Source organism: Trachemys scripta, chromosome 10, assembly GCF_013100865.1.
Source record: "Trachemys scripta elegans isolate TJP31775 chromosome 10, CAS_Tse_1.0, whole genome shotgun sequence".
NCBI classification, from domain to species: domain Eukaryota; kingdom Metazoa; phylum Chordata; order Testudines; family Emydidae; genus Trachemys; species Trachemys scripta.
This window is the reverse complement of record NC_048307.1, coordinates 11097482-11117536: the sequence shown is the minus strand read 5'-3', so window position 1 is coordinate 11117536 and position 20055 is coordinate 11097482. Positions and strand designations below refer to the sequence as shown.

At 45.2% G+C, this 20055-nt stretch overlaps 1 protein-coding gene across 5 annotated transcripts in view; it reads left to right on the top strand.

Moving 5' to 3' along the window:
* Window positions 1–20055, top strand: part of LOC117883556 (kinesin-like protein KIF19) — a 31463-nt gene continuing 11408 nt past the window's right edge. For 3 of the 5 annotated variants that reach the window (XM_034782934.1, XM_034782935.1, XM_034782931.1), the window contains exons 1-11: window positions 1–271; window positions 2982–3062; window positions 6257–6367; window positions 9094–9181; window positions 9600–9736; window positions 11565–11690; window positions 12803–12997; window positions 14975–15130; window positions 16025–16147; window positions 16806–16959; window positions 17780–17954. In XM_034782934.1, coding sequence (XP_034638825.1) covers window positions 77–271; window positions 2982–3062; window positions 6257–6367; window positions 9094–9181; window positions 9600–9736; window positions 11565–11690; window positions 12803–12997; window positions 14975–15130; window positions 16025–16147; window positions 16806–16959; window positions 17780–17954 — 1541 coding nt within the window. In that variant the 5' untranslated portion in view covers window positions 1–76. Of the gene's footprint in view, window positions 272–2981; window positions 3088–6256; window positions 6368–9093; window positions 9182–9599; window positions 9737–11564; window positions 11691–12802; window positions 12998–14974; window positions 15131–16024; window positions 16148–16805; window positions 16960–17779; window positions 17955–20055 lie in introns of those variants that run through there. The other 2 variants (XM_034782932.1, XM_034782936.1) reach the window with 2 other exon arrangements.

Below are 20055 nucleotides of genomic sequence, written 5' to 3'. Positions count from 1 at the left end.
CCGCCCGGTGGTTCCCTGGGGCTGGGGCAGCTCGGAGCTGCTCGCCGCCGCCTCGTGCTGCTACAGCCGCGCGCTGATGTCACCTGTCGCCCGGGGGTCGCAGGTCTCCCCGGGGCTGGGGCTGCGGCTGCGAACCGCTCTCCCCGTATCCTACAGCCCAATGGCTTCCCCCTCGGGCAGCCCTCTCAGCGCGGGGCAGAGGCGGACCGGAGGCCCGGCTCCGAGCCCCAGCTCGGCCATGAAGGATCCGAGCGTGGAGCAGCAGCTCACGGTGAGTCCGGCTGCCCCGGGGCAGTCAGGCACCCGGCCTTCCCGTCTACTCTGCAATCCCCGGCTGCACCCACAGACCCCTTCTGCGAGCCCCGTGCAGCTCCGCTCCAGCCCCGGTGCCTGTAAACAAACCCTCCGAGGGCTGAAGGCACTGGACTGGACAAAGAAAACACCCTGCAGGGGACTGACCTGTAGCGGTAGAGGGTGGGACAGGATACGCCAGCAGGTTTGCCCCATGTTTCCTTCTGGAACTCCTGGGATAAGGCTTTTCCAAGGCAACTGAGCGTGTGAGCTTTTCCATCTGAATTGAAATTGTCTGTTGTAGAAAGCAGGTAGGTTGCACTCATCAGAGTCCCAGGATTTTGACATGTCTCTGTGTGGATCATGGGAATTTGCTGTTTTTTCAGTAATGATTGTGCACAGAGACAGTTCTTTAATTAATTCTGCTCCCAAGTTTCTGGGTGTGTGTGTGTGTGTGTGTGTGTGTGTGTGTGTGTGTGTGTGTGTGTGTGTGTGTGATAATTTACAATAATCTCTCACTCCTCAGACTTATTTTTGCCATGACCTTGTGTCAGAAACATGATTGCATGTGCAGTAATCTCTGCTTTGAGCTCTAAACCATATAGTAACTATTGGAATCTCTTATGTGATAATATCTAATAGCATGTAAAATATTTTGAGTTCCCTTATAATGCCAGTAAGTCCTTAATACTGAATCTGATCCTTCACCACATGCTTTCTTGTCTTCCCTTGGTAGCTACAAGTAATTATTTTAATTTACCTGCTTTGGGATGTGAGCAGTTACAGACATGCAAGAGAGGCTTGTCAGTCTTACACCATTGCACGCTCTGCATGAGGAGGAACTGCTATAGATAGGGTAACATTTTCAAAAGTGCCTCGGTCCCAGAGCCGCCCCTTGGGTAGGGCAAATCAGGGAGACCAGCCCGGGCCCCGCGCTTCGATAAAATTGGGACTGTCCTGATATTTAGCCCTTTGTCCCACGTCCCGAACTCCAGACTTCGGTGGAATCCCGTTGACTCCAGTGGGGTTCTGCACAGATTAGGTGTCAATCTACACCAGGGGTTCTCAAACTGGGGGTCGGGACCCCTCAGGGGGTCACAAGTTCTTACATGGGGGGTCGCGAGCTGTCAGCCTCCACCCCAAACCCCGCTTTGTCTCCAGCATTTATAATGCTGTTAAATATATAAAAAGTGTTTTTAATTTATAAGGTGGGGTCACACTCAGAGTCTTTCTATGTGAAAGGGGTCCCAGTACAAAAGTTTGAGAACCACTGAGAACTCATCCTAGGATCAGGGTCATAGTGATTGTTACACAGGGATAAGCAACTGGGTATTGTGTTCTTCTGGCAGTAAATTTGGTACAATAAATGTATTTTGTGTCATATAGTTTAAGAGCTGATGTAAAGAGCTGCACATAGGAAGCCATTTGCAGTCCACAACAACGAATTTATTAGACCTACAAAATCTTGGAATCATGCTACATATCATTGGACAATGTCTTGTGCTACCTTATCTATGAACTATTTACATATACACAGCTCTAGAGCTCTTTCATAATATATTCTACACAGTGTTTTATGGGCTTGTGCACAGTGGAGTGTCTGGGACAACATAGCCATAGATTTCTATGGAGTTATGTATTGTTTATGGGTAACTAATTAACAGTTTACTACAGACCCCAAGCTGCCGAGTTCAAATCTAGAATATTTCCAAAGTTCAGGGGTGCTTAGATCTGGGATTTTGATTTGGCCCTATCTCTCTACATCACACTAAGCATAACATGATGTAATCTTAAACCTTGTTAAATGTTTGCGGTGTCACAGATGTAGTGTCAATCGCATGTTGGGTAGCATTTTCTCCAGCTGTTTGAAAATAAAATATCTTTCCTAAGTGTGTCTTCTTTGTTTTTTTTTTATTTTTCTTCTCCCTGAGCTTTGGATAGTTAAAATGCATATGGCTTCTGCTGTTTGTATGGCAGCATTGTGATGTTAGCAGCAGGGTTCTAGGAAAAGGATTTGTAAGTCTATTGCTCGTTATAGTTTCAGATGAGGACGCTAAAGAGCAAAAACTGTTGTGATTTTGTAGGTCCTGCAAAATGGTTAATTTCACCCATACGGTTGTGAAATTAAACAAATAAGAGATTTGGCTCCTCTTTAGTTTCTTCAGCTAATGTTTGTTTTAGGTTGTAGCCCTTTTAAATATATAAAGTGATGAGAATTTTTTTATTATGTTCAAATTCTAAGGCCAAAATGTTCAAATCTTAAATTTGACTACTCTGACAACAAGAAGTAAATAACATAACTGTAATCCGTGTTTTGGGGACACAATAGAAACACAATGTGCCTAACAGCTCTGCAGCATCCAGAAACACTACCACATCAGTGAATGGCAATGGCGTTGGTGGGCAGAGAAGTGAGCAAAACGGAATGGTCTTTGGTTTTGTTAGTTTAGAAACAGAGGGGGCAGTGGGAATTAGCACTTGTCGAAAGAAAAAGTGAAAATTATTGGGGAATTAAATATTTTAAGCTTCTCTGGTGGTTTAAAAAATCCTGGAGATTAAAAAAATCAATATAAAGTTATTCTAAGTAGGTGATCATGTCACTTGAACAGAGAGAATGACTCAGTGATGGATCAGTCTGACCTGGCTGGGGGAGTATTTATAACCAGCTCAATTCCTGTGTATGTGTGCAGGTGGCTCTTCGGATTCGTCCAATCAATGAAGCTGAGCTGGAGGAAAACGCTGCTATCATAGCCCACAGAGTGGGTGACCAGGTGAGGTTTGAGCAAAGCAGCATGGGTGAGTTTACAGCTTAGCTGGTAGCTAATGGCTTCTTGGAAGGAGAACCCCAGGGCTTAAGTGTTAGTGCTTCTGTCACGATGAAGAACAAACACAGTGACTCACTTGAACATGGAAAGGGTTATGAGATGTTAAAAGTTCTGCAAACCTGGGCAGTGGTTGTTAGGGCAGCTACAAAATTTGCAGAGCCCTGAGAAGTCCCCAGATTCCCAGGACTGTGAATTTTGGAAAGTTTGAAAACATAGGAAATACCAGATTGGTTCAGACCCAAGATCCAACAATGCTCAGTACCAGCAGCTTCAGAGGAAGATGCAAGAAACCTTGCATTAGGCAGATGTGGGATAATCTCCCTCCTGCATCAGGTCTCTAAATCCCTAGTAGGTAGAGACAGGTTTAAACTAGGGGTTCTCAAACTTCATTGCACCACAACCCCTTTCTCATAACAAAAATTATGACACGACCCCAGGAGGGGGGACCGAAGCCTGAGCTTGCCCATGCCCCACCACCCTAAGCGGGGGACAAATCTGAAGCCTGGATTTGTCCCCCGCTTAGGGTGGACACCGTCCTGGGCGTCCAGGCAGTGGGGCTCAGGCTTCTGTCCCAGGCCCCAGCAAGTCTAATGCCAGTCATGGCAACCCCATGAAAACGGGGTCGTGACCCATTTTGGGGTCCCAACCCACAGTTTGAGACCCGCTGCTTTAAACCATGAAGCATTTGGTTTAATATTCCTTCTCAAATTTATGCTAACATGAACTGTTATAACCCTGGATGTTCTTTATATCCATAGAAATGTTCAATCTCTTTCTGAATCTTGTTAAATTCTTTGCCTCAACAATGTCCTGTGGCAATGAGTTCCACAGTTTCAGCACATATTGTGTGTGGGGGGAAAATCCTTTTATCAGTTTTGAATGTGCCGGCTTTTAATTTCATGGAATGTCCCATTGTTCATGTGTTATGAGAAGGGAGAACAGAAGCTCCCCATCTACCTTCTCTAGATTATTCATTATTATATAAACTTTCATCATGTCTCCTCTTATTCATCATCACCTTTCTAAGGCAAACAATCCCATGCTTTTCAATCTCTCTTCGTACGACATTTTCTCCAGGTCCCCAATCAGTTTCATCAGCTTTCTCTGAACTCCCTCTAATTCTGCAATAGCCTCGCTGAGGTGGGGTGACCAGTACAGTACTGCACACCGTATTCCAGATGAGCAGACCTTAGGTCTGTGTCATGTGGGAACAAGGAACTGCTGTGAAACATCCAGGCTGCCTTTTACCTCATAAAGAAGTGAAAAGGGAACAAATCTATTTTTCCCTGTACAAATTATCTTCCAAGCCTGGTTTCCATTTACTGAGTTATTTGTGGCACATCATTCTTTAAAGGCCATCAAACTGGCTCAATCACAAACTTTATTTTTGTATAGCTTGTTTAGAGACCCCCTCACCAGCCCTGAGCTCTGTTTTCCTCCAGTGGACAGGGAAGGATTCAGATATTGCAATGGTTTAAGGATAATTTTTACCCTGGAGAATCTCTCTCTCCTAGCCATGAAAATGACCGTAACAAATGAAGTGAACATGGGTTCTTAGGCAGTTGAATATCCTTGGTGGTTTCTTAGATAACGTTACTATTCTGATCTCAAGTATAGTTTACTTGGAGCCATTTACACCCCTTCACTGATGCCTAAAACAAAACTGAAAGGCTTATGCCGCAGCAGTTCAGTCCACTAGTGAATGGTTTATAATTTTGTGTATGTTTTCATAATGCCTGTCAATCAAACAAGGCATTAACCCTGGACGAATGAAGCTAACTTTGTTTTTGCTATCTAATTAAAAATAAACTTTAAAGTGAGGTGGAATATAAGATCCCGACTCCACATGAAATCAGTCGCAGGATCAGGGCCTAGAAGTATTACAGCCCACATTTCCAAAGAAAACGCCTAAAGTAAATTCTCTGTGCCCAGTTGTATGGGTGGAATCCAAATCACACGGACAGACACTTAGGCATTTACCAATTTTGCATGTGCAACTACAGATTATGGGCACAAATCAAGAGGGTCTTTTGGGCATTTGCCCCTAGATATTTACTATTTTCAATTCTTTTTCATCTGCCTAGCTCAGAAAAAATTGCTTTTCTCTAGCAAGTGAAATTGTGAAAGTAATTAGCCTCGGATGTTTACTGGATACTTTTGGAATTTTAGGCTGGGAGAGAGGAATAGAAAACCCCGCCAAGCTCTTGACGTTTCCAGACCAACTACTGGGGATTTGTCCTACATCTTTCGTATCTAGTTACATGATTTTACTACAGATTAGCAACCAAATGCTGTAACTATTTTGTAGATCAGGTGGTTGATGATCTGCACTGCCAACACTTAATTAGGTATTTATCTGAGAGACGGCAAAAGCTCCTGGGGAGGATATGGTGCATGGTTTCCCCTCTAATCCCCCTTGAGGCCAGAACACCTCTTATGAGCTGTTCCAGCAGAGGGGAAGGAATACACTTTTTCCACCATAATTATGTATTTATGTGAGTGAGCAAAATTGGTCCCAAGGGAATCAGGAAAAACAAAACCTGTTTTCTAACCTGCCATAAAATATTTTTCTTTTGTTTTCCCCCCTTTTTTTCGAATAAAAGTCACAAAAGGAGCAAGTTTCTGGCCTTGAGTAGAGCTGATACTTCCACTGATCCCTACACAGGAAAGGTTTGGGGGATTTTCCTCATGCACTTTTGATCCCAGTGAACTTAATTTGTTTCTATATTGGTTCCCTTGTCATTTGAGAATATTCCAATTTCCACCCTCTTGCCTAACAATAAAAATGGAAGGGGCCAATTCTCTTATTCACAGTAAGGGATGGTCTTCTGCCATAATTGCTAGTTACCCATGTGACCTCAGCTGGTGATCGTATGAGTTGTAGGGCTTCAGTATGACTAAATTAGGCCCAAAAGCATCTCAGACTTGGTATTATGCATGTATGTGTTTTTTTCCACATATTGCCATAATGCAGCACTCCTGTGATGATTCGTGAATACTAGTGATTGACGTTATAGAAGATCCTAAGATAGATAGCTGGGAGAACCACTGGCTTTTCTTGATTGCAACTTCCACTTGATTTCCGTTACAGACCCAATTAAGGATGTAAAGATTTTCTCTTTGTCTTTATTTTGTCACAGATGGTGGTTCTGATGGACCCAAGTGAAGATCCAGACGACATCTTGCGAGCCAATCGATCCCGAGAGAAGACATTTATATTTGATATGGTTTTTGATCACAAAGTGACCCAGGTAACGTTCCCTCCCTTTCCAAAAGGTGTGGTTTACAATTGTGAATCTTTCCTTTCCATGGATATTTGGTTTGACAATGTCAGTAATAATGTGCATCCCAGAATCTACGTGGTGTCCAGTGAAAAGGCAGTAGCGCTAAGTAGAAGCAGGCAGCAAAGGCTCTCTTCTCTTTATTGTGATCTGCAGTATACAACTCACTCTTTATCTCTCCCTCCTTAGGGACAGCATCACCCAGCTCTACACTATGAGTAAGCAGAGTTCTGGAGCTGAGAGCCAGAACTCCTGGGGCCTCTGGTGAACGAGATCATAGTTACCTTGTTTGGGTCCTTCTATTGTGTGTGCTCCTCTCGTCTTTCTCTGTTGTTTTTTATGGACAAGGCTCTGTAAAAGGAGGCATGTTCCTGAACCCTAGTCCAGTTAGGCAGGACTGATGCACACAGCTGTGTGCTGCAATAGAAGGGGTGAGAAACTGATTAATGTATGAAATAATGGACTCTAGGGAAGTTACTTGTTCTGCCTATCTGCAAATGTCTAACGGGTCTATCACAGTGACATCAAGACATCGCAATTTATTTATCTAAGGATTTACTGGAGAGCCCATCATCATAATATCTTCTAAGCAACCAACAAGTATTTAATCTCCACAATATGTGGTCCAGAATTGACTGCATAGTGGAGGTTCTAGGGAGGCTTCTAGAGTATTTCTTTATTCCCTCCCATGTCAGTGTATCCCTGACACATGATATGCCTTGGAAGGCTTGTTAACTAGGTGGGTGTCATAGCATGTTCTGAAGATGGCCAGGGTCTGACTTACTGGTCCCTCTTACTGGTAGCTCATTCCAGACTTACACCCCCTTGAGAATACTGCATGTGCATGTAGAGGTGATATGCCTGGTGCAGTTTATCACGGGTCTATGACTGCAACACCTGTTCACCCATCTCCCTGGGACTTATTTGAATATTCCAACCTGTTAGCAGCTTCACACAGACACTTTGGGGAAGAGCCACCGCTGGTAGAAATAGTCACGGCTCTGTTGGAGGCAATGGAGCCATGAACTTCATTCTTTTAGAACAACCTGCCAGACAAGGTTCCCTAAGGGCTCCCCTTGCATGTGGAATAATACCTTTGTCTGAAGTCCAGGATGGACAAGATTCAGTCCGCAGCTTTAAAATAAAAATGTCACTGCATTAAATTCCAATAACTCATGGCCCCGTGGGGAGAGAGATAGGAGAATGGGAGCTTTATACCATTGGGAGGGGGAAATTCCAGCTTTCCCGTAGGTCACAGCCCCTGCTTCTAGCCCTGGAAGGGCCTGGGGTACTGGACTTTAGAACAGTGATATTTATGTACAGCAAATCTATATTGGGTCATTTTTTGAAGATTTTACATTTATGAATTTTAATTTTTCTCTCTCTCTGAACCCGGCACAGCCAATTCCTGCTAAGATGCCTGGCCTTACAGGCAGAGGGATACAAGAAAGAGTTCCAATGCATTTTTATAAAGAATTTTTCCTTAACCTATTTAACATATAGCTAATGATTATGTTGTGTTATGCTGCATTTGGCATCTACGCTATGGTGTGATATGAAGACTTTATCAGCACTTATTTGGGATGGTCTGTATTACACACATGGCCGCGGTTCTTGTGAGTAATGCAATCATCTCAGAAGACTGGCGACAGACCCTTTATACTTCCCCACAAAGTATTCCCTTAGATCCGCGGTTCTCAAGCGTTAGCAACCCAAGGACCCACATTTTGATTTAAATTTTTTTGCAGACCCTCAAGCCCCCTGCTCAGCCCCAGGCTCCGCCCCCACTCCACTCCTTCCCACAATGCCCCACCCCTGCCCCTCCTCTTCCACTCCTCTTTCCACCCCCTACCCCGAGCCACTGAATATGTTCCCTGGTGTGCAGGAGGCACTGGGAGGGAGAGGGAGGAATTGAGGGAGGGAGGGAGAGGAGTTGATCAGCAGGGCTGACAGACCCCCTGGTGGACCCTAGTTTGAGAAACACTGCCTTATATGATAATTAGTATATTGTATATTTATGAAAATATATTATATGTGTATGTGTGAGAGAGAGAATGCAGTGTGTGTGTGTCCTCATCTATTCTCTGTGTTGTATGTATCTTCCCCGTCTATGGTTATATTATAATAAAGTATCTTTTTTAAAGAGTGTCTGTGGTGGACTGAACTAGAACTAAATGCTGCCACTTCGTGTGTGTTCTGAATTCTAAGAAATAAAGTAGGGTTATGTTGCTACCTTCCAGCAAGAGTGTTAGTGTTTTTATCTAACTTCTCTGTGTGTATGCTGCAAACATGACAGTCCGCTGAAGCATGGATGGCACTAGCGAGGGCATGATCACAAACAGTATTTTCATCTTTGTTCCACTGATGCAAAGAATCTAGCTGAAACGTTCCCAGTTCAAAATCTAAGAAAATAATCAAACTTTATTTTTGGACCCTCACATGCCGCACGCATCTTTAGATACTTCAGCAAGACCTCTACCTTATTAGTTGTTTTGATGATTTGGCAAAATCATTTTGTTCTATGAAGCCAGAAATGATTTTGAAGCCCATAGACTTTGTAAAGAGAAAATGAATGTGCTGAGTGAACCATAGAGAATGAGAGAGGGATGTTGTGACAAGTTTAGACATTGGATACTTGTCAGCTGGAAAATATTGTTATGCCTGACCCAAGACCTATGCTGTTTCTGACTGACTAGGAGGAGGTGTACGTGTCCACGACCAAAAACTTGGTAGAAGGAATCATTTCTGGATACAATGCAACCGTTTTTGCATATGGCCCAACAGGTAACATAAATAAAATATTATACCACGGGGGAGCAATAGCTGCAGGGACTGGATTTGGAGCCAGGGTTGGGGAGCGATAACTATAGGAACTTGATCTGAAGTAACAAGGCCAATTAACTGATCACTTCAGAGCAGAGCAGCAAAAATACCATTCTGGCTGCGAGATGTGACTCTTTAGTTTAAAAGTTAAAGCAACAGCAAAGCTGTAGTAACTTTGAAAATAGATTTAACATTGGAGAGAAATGTTTCCTTTCCAAAAAGGGTGAGGGAAAGGAGGGTTCTCTGTGCAAAGCTGAGTCTGTGTGATAATCACACAGGAGGACAGATCCGGCTGCTGATAAACTGCCGTGGTTTATATTAGAAGATATTTTTTTCTCTGGAAGTTGATCTGTGCTGCTCTTCCCTGTATCTTTCACAGGGGCAGGGAAAACCTACACTATGCTAGGGACAGACTGTGATCCTGGGATCTACATCCGCACCCTAAATGACCTCTTTAAAGCCATTGAGGCAACCAGTGACAACATGGATTACACCGTCTCCATGTCGTACCTAGAGGTGAGGTGTCTTTGTTTTGTCATGTGGACCAATTCTGTGTAGAAGATGCTTTAAAAGAATAGCTTAGAGACACTCCTGCTGGGAGTAGGGTGACCAGATCACCCAGGTCAAATATCGGAACCGGGGGGGGCAAAAAAAAAAAAAAAAAGGTGGCAGAGAAAAAACAAAAACCCTCCTCCACAAGTGCTGGAGGGAGGCCCTGGAGACGCAGGGGGAGCGGGGTGCCGTGAGTGAGAGTCCGGCCTGGCCCCGAGCAGGCAGGACTCAGTCGGGCGGTACTGGAGGGAGAGTAGGGGGGCGGCCCGCGGGGCCAGGCGGCGGCTGTTCTCCCCCCCGGGCAGCGGGATTCGGGAGCAGCCGCTGCTGCAGCTCCCACTGCCGCGGGGGAAGGAAGCGGCCATGGCGCTTGGCGGTTGCGGATCTGGCGCCTGGGCCCGAACCCCCCGAGCCTGGGCCTGCTGTGGGGACCCAGCAGCGCACACGCTGCACTCAGCCCCTGGCCAGTCGCGTCTGGGCTGCTGCCCAGCTGGTGCAATCCCGCGGCGGCCCCGGAGTGGGAGCAGCAGGCGCCAGCCCCCCCCATCCTGCTCGGGTCCCACAGGGGAAAAAATGGGGCTGGGCTGCCGATGCCTCCGCCCCGGGGCCGCCGCCGGATTGCACCAGCTGGGCAGCAGCCCAGACGCGACTGGCCAGGGGCTGGGTGCAGCGTGCGCGCTGTTGGGTCCCCGCAGCAGGCCTGGGCTCGGGGGGTTCGGGCCCGGGCGCCACAGCCGCAGCCACCGAGCTTGGCCATCGGCCGCTTCCTCCCCTCGCGGCAGTGGGAGCTGCAGCAGCGGCTGCTCCCGAGTCCCGCTGCCCAGGGTGGGAGAATAGGGTTACCATACCTCCGTTTTTTCCCGGNCTTGCGGAGGGAGGAGGAAGGGCAAGCCTGGGGAAGAGGTGGGGATTCGTGGAGGGAGCCAATGGGGGAATGAGGGGGCATTGTCGGGGCGCTGGGGTGGGGGGGGCGCGAGCACTTCTGGGCTCCGGAGCATTTGCTTGTTTGTCCAGTGTCCCGACCTAACATCGGTCAGAACGGGGGACAAACAAGCAAATATTGGGACAGTCCCGATAAAATCGGGACGTGTGGTCACCCTAGCTGGGAGAAACTATAAATCTAGAACCTGGGAATCCAGAGCCACGGCTCCTGCATTCATTCCCCTATGGTGACTCCTACCTTGAGTCTAGAATTCTTGTTTCTTTTTTTTCCCTTTTATTCTAATGCATAACATGCTGCTAAATGTGACATTTGCCCCTAGAGAGGCTGGTTCACATAGAGGATAAGAACCTACTACTTTTACCGGCTAATAATTATGCCTCTGGTTTAAGTGGTAAGAGCCTGCGCTTCTGGTGCTGATAATCCCAGGCTCATTCCCTACTGGTGACTCATGGTGGGGACAGTGACAAATGCATTGCACTCACCCTGTGTATAATTTAAGATACGTAAAGGAGTTGATAAATGGCTTTTTGCCTCACACTCCCTCTAACAAAAATGTAAAGCAGAGGTGGTATATCTGCCGTTATTTCTGTGACGGCTCTCAGTAGTAACAGGCATTTGAGTGGTTTCCTCAATCATCCATTCATGTTATCTCTGTTATCTCCTGTATCAGCCATGCGCTGGAGTGGGGTTCAGCTAGCCTTGCCTCTTCTCCTCGCCAGGGAAATACAAAAAGTACCAAGCCAATGTAATGCACAATATATTTTAAATAGCACGCCATCCTTATTATTGACCTAAGGACAAAGCTTTGCAAACATACAGACTTCCTTTGCCTTTCTCTTCCACCTTCAGATTTATAACGAAGTGATCCGTGACCTCCTGAATCCATCCTCTGGATTCCTAGACCTCAGAGAGGATGCTAGGGGTAGCATCCAGATAGCAGGAATTACTGAAGTCTCCACTACAAATGCGCAGGAGGTAAATCTGAAAGAAATTCCAGGGGGAGAGAGGTGTTCGGTGTGCTAGAATAATGATGTTTTAAGAGGCTCTCGCATCTACATATTGGCATAGCCTTCCTTGGTGTAAGACATCTCATGTAACAGGATCCTCTGGGGACTCACTTAATGAAGTGAGTTGCTCAGATAGGAGTAATCAGGCAGGCACAAGAATAGTAGAAACCAGGATGAAATCCGTAGCTAAGCAGTAAAGATTGGCTATATGGGTCAGTAATAGGCTAAGGGTATGTTTACACAGGGAAAAAAAAAACCACATCTGGCCCATGCCAGCCGACTCGGGCTGCAGGGCTTGGGCTGTGGGGCGGTTCCATTGCTGTGTAGACTTCTGAGCTCTGGGACGCTCTAACCCCGCAGGGTCCTAGAGCCTGGGCTCCAGCCCAAGCACGGAAGTCTACATGGCAATAAAATAGCCCCAACAGCCCAATCCCCACAAGCCTGAGTCAGCTAGCATGGGCAAGCCGTAGGTGTTTCGTTGCTGTGTACACATACCCTAAGTGACTGCCAGTTTTCTGGAAGGATAGGAAGGCCAAGGCCTGTGTTCACAAGCCCTATCAAACAAAATTGTTGGGAGGTAGAGAGGAGATAACTGAAACACGCTTTTGTAATTCACTGATGTGTACTGTGAGGTAAGTTATGCTAGGACTTTAACGTGACCTTTGATTTGCAGTTTTTCTAAGGTTATGCCATGCTACCAGGTTAGGGAGCATCATGTTATTGTATTCTATTATGTCATGCAGTGTTGTTTTGCGTTGAACGTGAGATAACATGCCAAGGCACAATGCATCCCAGGGGAACGTATCTCAGCCCATTATAAAGCCTCCTAAAGTGAAACCCCAATAATTATACAATTAGTAGTCAATGAGCCAAGTCATGGTCCCAGTGAGGTCAAAGGCAAAACTCCCATTGACTTCAGTGAGACCCGAACTTGGTCCAATGCTGGCAAACACGCAGGATGGTTTATCTTGTTTGCTTACTCATTGTCACACCTCTAGGAGGCAGTCATTGAAGGAGAGAGTCATACTATTACCTGAGCAGATCTCTAAACTTCTGCATATTTTTTTCTGCATTGTTTAGATCAAGCAGCTGTTAACAAAAGGAAACATAGAACGCACTCAGGAACCCACCGCTGCCAACAAGACATCTTCCCGCTCACATGCAGTCCTCCGGGTCACAGTGAAACAGAAGAGTCGGGTGAAGAATATTAATGAGGACGTGCGCGTGGGGAGGCTTTTCATGGTTGACTTGGCAGGGTCTGAGAGAGCAGTCCAGGTACAGCTTGTAGTTCATCAGCCTTTCACAAGACAAGTCTTAATTCTTTGGCGTGTCATGAAATTAGTAGATCTGAGAGAGCTCACACAGTGTGTGTGTGTGTGTGTGTGTGTGTGTGTGTGTGTATATGAGCGTGCATGTTTTACTCTCCTGGAAAAGATTACTGCATGAGTATTTGACATTTTAAAAACTGTGAGATTACAACATTTCAATTCAGGTGATGTGGGCCATGTATTTTTTAGTGCAGGAATTAACTAAATGCATTGTCCTTTGTGTGTTGTTGACGTGTAGGCCCGTACAAAGATAGTTGTGAATATTTTTTCATAGACTGCATAGAGGAAATACAGATAAGAAATGCAGGAGTTCAGAGCCAGAATGGTTCTTCTTAGTTAATGATTCACTGCAAAATGTGAGAATTTGAAAATGATACCTAAAAAAAGTGGCCGCTATTTGGAAAGAGAAGAAATGGTAGATTGGTATCATTGATGAAGAGAGTATGGATAAGTAGGTAGCTGGAAGGACAAAGGGATGGAAGCCAGAATAAATAGAACCTACGTTCAACATTGGAATGCAGGAAGGAAGAGAAGATAGTAAAGAGGATAGAAGACAATGAATTATTGGAAGGATAGACATGTTGAGTACTGCGTATGTTGAATACTGCATGGACAGATGCTGGAAGGCAAAGGATGGATGCACAAGACTGGTATGCAGTCTGTCTGAAAAGACGGATGGACTCTTAGGCAAAGGGCTCAGAATGGTAGATGGACGTCAAAAGGAAAGTGAAAATGTATTGATTGAATACGGAACTGGGTAGGAAAGAGGTGGACAAGCAGGCAAGAGAATTGACGGCTTTGATCGCCACTTCTTGGTACTCTTCATTACCACTTGATGGCGATAAGTGATATTTAGATGGATGGAAGGAGATACTAAAGGAGAGGTGGCCAGATCAGTGGTTAGAGCAAAGTACTGACACTTTGCAGTACTAAAGGCCACCAAGACAATTTGCCAAGAGCCCAAGGACTGCACTAAACATGCATGTAAATGTACATGAAATTTTAAAATAGAAAATAACTAGACATATAACAAGCTGTGCAATTGGCAGGATGTACAAAACACACTACACACAACGGCATTTGCCCGTGGCTTCCTGAAAGATGAATATAAATCTGTTGCTATTTGAATTAATCAGCAGTAAAAATCTACAAACGGCTAGCTTTGTCCTCACCCTGAAAATGTGTGATGATTCTGGTGATGGGCCTTGGCTTAAGACTCCAGAGACTCCAGCAGCATCCAGGTCATGGCTTGGACTCCTCTTGGTTGAAGGAAGAATTTATGAATCAGTGGGAGGGTCAATGACAAGAAGGGTGGGATAAGCAGACGGCTGGATGCTGTCAAGGCATTATACTTGGTTGGACTCAGGAGACCTGGGTTCTATTCTTGGCTCACCCACTGGCCTGCTGGTGACCTTGGACAAGTCACTTCACCTCTCTGTGCCTTAGTTTCCCCATCTGTAATATGGGTAGCATGATGTTGACCTCTTTTGTAAAGCGCTTTGAGATCTACTCATGACAAATGCTGTATAAGTTAGGCATTATTATTATATATCAACAGAGTTACACAGAAATGATTGGCAGTTGAGGAGACCAGTATTGGAATGAATGGATGGAAAGCTGTTTCCACAGAAAGATGTTAGATCTTCTATGTTCTGCAACCCCAATTGCAGAAAACAAGTCATGGGAGGGTGATTTTTAGTTTACTGCAAAACATCTAATGAAGACCATGGGTCAGATTAAGATTGAGATTTCAATGGACACTGCACCCACTTATGTCAGAGCTGACTGGTCCTGGTTTCCACGTAGATTTGTGAGAGAAGCTCATGCTTTGAAATGCAGATCCTAAAGTTAACGTTGCCTGGGTGAATCCATTCCCACAGTACAACTCTCTGTCTTTCTGAAGTGACTTCTCTCCCTCTCCAAGCAGACTCAGAACCGAGGCAAGAGAATGAAGGAGGGAGCCCATATCAACCGCTCGCTGCTAGCTCTGGGGAACTGCATCAGTGCCTTGAGTGAGAAGGGAGGAAGTCGGGCCCAGTATGTCAATTTTCGAGACAGCAAACTCACACGCTTGTTGAAGGTACTGTATGCAACTGGTTAGGAAGGGAATCGACACGTTGGGTTGCTGGCTTGTATTGGTGCACAAATCTGGTGGCACTTGAGAGCTGATCCTCATGTCCTGACACCTTTATCCTTTGTAAGTTTAGGAAATCACTCCAGGATCTTGTGTGGGATTTCAAACCCACCCAGTAATTTATTGTGACCACATAAATAAAAGGTCAAGGTTTGGAAGTCCTGGACTATGCTAGTGTGCTGTTACTGGTAACATGGTGAACTTCAGAGGTGACTTGAGTAACCATGGCCATTTGGTGTATTTGTTTATGGATCTTAGGATGCTTTCATTGCTTTCGGCATGAATCTCAGCCCAAGTACGTGGTGTTGATCCTACTGCTATAGCTGGTTGAAAAATATATTTAAACACACCCACAATATTGAAAAACAAACAAACAAACAATATTTAAAATAATGTGTAGACTTTTAAAATCAAAAATGTGAAACGTTTTTGGTGTTTTGATGGAAACAGAGATTTTTCCAGCAAAAATCCCAGGTAATCAAAAAAAGCTGTTTGTTGAAAATGTTTTGACCAGCTTTTCCTATAGCCTTTAGTCGATATCCTCCATCGGAATCTAAATGAGCATCTTGAGTGTTTCTTTAGGGTCTGTATGTTTTCACTTAGTACACTGCTACCTCGATATAACACAAATTCAGATATAACACGCTAAAGCAGTGCTCCGGGGGGCGGGGCTGCGCACTCCGGTGGATCAAAGAAAGTTCAATATAACGCGGTAAGATTTTTTTGGCTCCTGAGGACAGCGTTATATCGAGGTAGAGGTGCATGTCTTTCCTATTTCTTCAAACATGCCTGGCCTCTATTCTTTTAAAGCTAAACAATGGAAATGTTGCATTCCTTTAGGACTCATTAGGGGGTAACAGCAGGACAGTTATGATTGCCCACATCAGTCCTGCCAGCATCTACTTTGAAGAATCTCGAACAACCTTGATCTATGCTTATCGAGCAAAAAACATCAAGACAAGGGTAAGCAAGCAGGCAATCCAAGAGCTAAATTGTGTAGACTAAAAGCATGCCCAGGGAAAAGGAAGGTATGCTGTGGGGAAAGGAGGATAAACATACTGAGCTGGGAAAGGAGGAACAGTGTATGACAGGGGAGAAAAAGGGCAAGTGGTTTGCACAGCATGCATGTTGGAAGGCTTGATGGGAGAGAGAACAAAGGCTGCCTGGTTGAAGGTGAAGAACACAGAAGAAAGCAGTGGGGAGAAGGCCTAACAATGAGGCAGCAGGGAGTTAGTAACATGGCGAAAGGATGGGGAAACCGATGTAATGGAAAGGGAGAGGACAACGTACAGCATACGGGATGTGATGGAAGGAAGATAGCAATGCGTATGGCTAGAAGCAGTGGGCAGATACCATAATGGCTGAGAGGACAGCAGAAAGGAGTGAATGGAGACAGAGAAAATGGAAGGCTGATGAGTGTGGCAGAAGGAAAGGCCTGCGGGGTGAAGGTAGATAGATAATGATCTACAAACAATTATCCCATAGAACGAGGGTTACTGAATCCCTTTCAGTGAGCTAGGGCTCTTCTCCTAGGAAGGGATGTTTTATTTTACAGCTCTTGTGGGACGAAGTGACAAAGCAGGCTGTGGGATTAATGACCATGTGTGTTCTCACCCACCAGGTAAAACGCAACCTGCTGAATGTCTCCTATCACATTGCACAGTACACCAGCATCATTTCAGATCTACGCAGGGAGATTGAGGGTCTGAAGGCAAAGATTGAAAATCAGGAAAAGGAGAAGAGTGCAATCAGCTCTGACGTCAGGGATGTACAAGGTAGAGCTGGGAGCAGATGCTGGTCTCATCCAGGTTCCATTTCTGTCTGTTGTGCCTCTTTGTAATCATCTTGTTGATTAGAGTGATTATCATACACCCTCCATAGTGTCCCTTTCATGTGTCCTTTAAAGGCTTTCCTGGAGACGGGCTCTAGCTTTTCCAGTTGCTGATCATATATTTGTAGCAAACCATTTTTTAATACAGTTATGATAGTATGGGTTCATCAAACTCTTCCCTCTAGTCTCCCTTTATCACATCTGAGTTGTCTTTGTCTCCTTTACAGAGGCTTTTTCAAGTCTTTTCCCTTGTCCCATTTTTAAATGTACAGAGCTGACATGGTGCTTATAAAAAGGTGGAAGAGGCAGCAATGTCTAGTGGTCCGAGCAGAGAACTAGGAGTCAGGAAACCTGGATTCCATTCCAATCTTTACTACTGACTAGCTGTGTGACTCTGGGCAGACACTTAGCCTCTCTGTGTCTCAATTTCCTCCACTGGCAAATGAGGTTTATCTGTCTTTGAAAAGTGCTTTGAGATCCTGTGACAACAGTGTATATATAAGGGCAAATGATATCATGTAATTATTATTTTGCTGCCCATCTCCAGGCTCTGATACTAACTGTGTCAGGCCAGAGAGCTTTGTTTCAGTTCCTGGAGTACTTTGTTTTCAGAATAATTTTTCAATTGATCTCACCGTGGGGAATGTTCCTTCCAATAACAGAAAATAGTAAAAGTGTCTGATAGACGGACCTTATCGGTCCCAGGGGGTTGTTCTGAGAAGCTGGCAGATTGGAAACAGAAGAGCTGTTGTTTTCTCCCCCAGTGGAGGCACATCAGGATTCGGAGGCATACAGCCGGCAAGAGATGAACAAGTTACGGGAGCAGCTGATCGGGGCTTTCAAGGAGCAAATGGAGATGCGCCGCAGCCTCATGGAGCTGGAGCACACCAACATTGAGCTACACATTGATACCTCAAGGCATTTGCTAACGATTGCCGAGTGAGTATGAGCACTGCATAGTGGGGCGCTTACTGATGAGCACAAAGTTAATATGCAGATCCCTGCCATCACTATGAGAAACCCTAATGTAACATAGCTGCAGCTCCCTGCCAAAGGCACTTAGAGTGTGTCTACATAGTGATCAGGAGGGGTGACTACAGCAGGTGCAGGCGTACCCAAGCTAGCTTGGATGCGGGGAGAGATAGCTCAGTGGTTTGAGCATTGGCCTGCTAAACCCAGGGTTGTGAATTCAATCCTTGAGGGGGCTGTGACGGGTTGGATCACAGAAACCCCCTTGGGAGCTGCCACCCGATGTGCAAAGACTACCCCTGCTCCTGTTTTCCCTGCCAGCTCAGGACTCCAGCACCCTGTCTTGCTGAGCCAGACACTCCCGTCTGGCTCCAGACACAGACCCAGGGTCTGAATCACTTGTTCCAAAGCTGCAAGTTTACCTGAAAACAGCTCACAGTAGTGCGCTTGTCTTTAGCACTCAGATGCCCAACTCCCAATGGGGTCTAAACCCAGATAAATCCGTTTTACCCTGCATAAAGCTTATGCAGGGCAAACTCATAAATTGTTCGCCCTCTATAACACTGATAGAAAGATATGCACAGTTGTTTGCTCCCCCAGGTATTAATACATACTCTGAGTAAATACTAAATAAAAAGTGATTTTATTAAATACAGACAGTAGGATTTAAGTGGTTCAAAGTAGTAACAGACAGAACAAAGTAAGTCACCAAGCAAAATAAAATAAAATGCGCAAAGCTATGCCTAATCAAACTAAATACAGATAATCTCACCCTCAGAGATGCTTCAGTAAGTTTTTCTCAGACTGGACATCTTCCAGGCCTGGGCACAATTCTTTCCCCTGGTACAGCTCTTGTTGCAGCTCAGGTGGTAGCTAGGGGATTCTTCATGATGACTCCTCCCCCTCTCTGTTCTCTTCCACCCCTTTATATATCTTTTGCATAAGGCGGGAACTCTTTGTCTCTCTGGGATTCCACCCCCCCTCACTGGAAAAGCACCAGGTTAAAGATGGATTCCAGTTCAGGTGACATGATCACATGTCACTGCAAGACTTCATTACTCACTTGCCAGCACACACATATACAGGAAGACTCACAGGTAAATACAGCCATCTGCAGACAATGGGAGTCATCAAGATTCCAAACCATCATTAATGGTCTACACTTTACACAATTACAATAGGCCCTCAGAGTTACATTTTATATTTCTAGTTTTAGATACAAGAGTGGTACATTTATACAAATCAGATGATCATACTCAGTAGATTATAAGCTTTGTAATGATACCTTACAAGAGACCTTTTGCATGAAGCATATCCCAGTTACGTTACATTCACTTATTACCGTATTTTCTCTAAAACTATCTCAGTTACATTATATTGACTTATTATCAAGTTTTTATAAAACCATATAGACTGCACAACGTCACAGGGGCCATTTAGGGAACTGGGGTAAAAATCTGTCTGGGGATTGGTCCTGCTTTGAGCAGGGGGTTGGACTAGATGACCTCCTGAGGTCCCTTCCAACCCTGAGATTCTATGATTCTGTGGATCTAGCTTGCTAAAAATAGCAGTGCACTGTTGGCAATACAAGTTAGCCACCTGAGTACAGTCCGGCCTGGGACCCTGAGGACATACTCAGGCAGGCAGCCTGTGCCGCCATCCAGGCCACCACAGCCACATTGCTATTTGTAGTGAGCTAGCTCAGGGATGTCTACATGTGCTGCAATCCTGCCTCCCAATAGCAGTGTAGACGTAGCCTACGTTTTCAGTAAGAAACAGTGTTGCAGATCTGGCTTTTTGGTTCACTACATGCCACACACCAGTCTCATACATAGGCATACAGAACAGCTCACATAACTGTCCCTTTGGCAGTTGTGGTTAGAGGAAGTCTGTGCACAAGAGAGATTGAACTAACAAGGCAAGAGCAACCTTCGAGCTGATTATGCACGGACATGAGCATCTCCAGCCAAGTGCCCTCAATTCCTACTGCTGCACTGGGTTGTTACAGATGGAGCCTGTAAACCAAGGGTAGGCACGTGTGCCGCAGGCAGCACACAAGCTGATTTTCAGT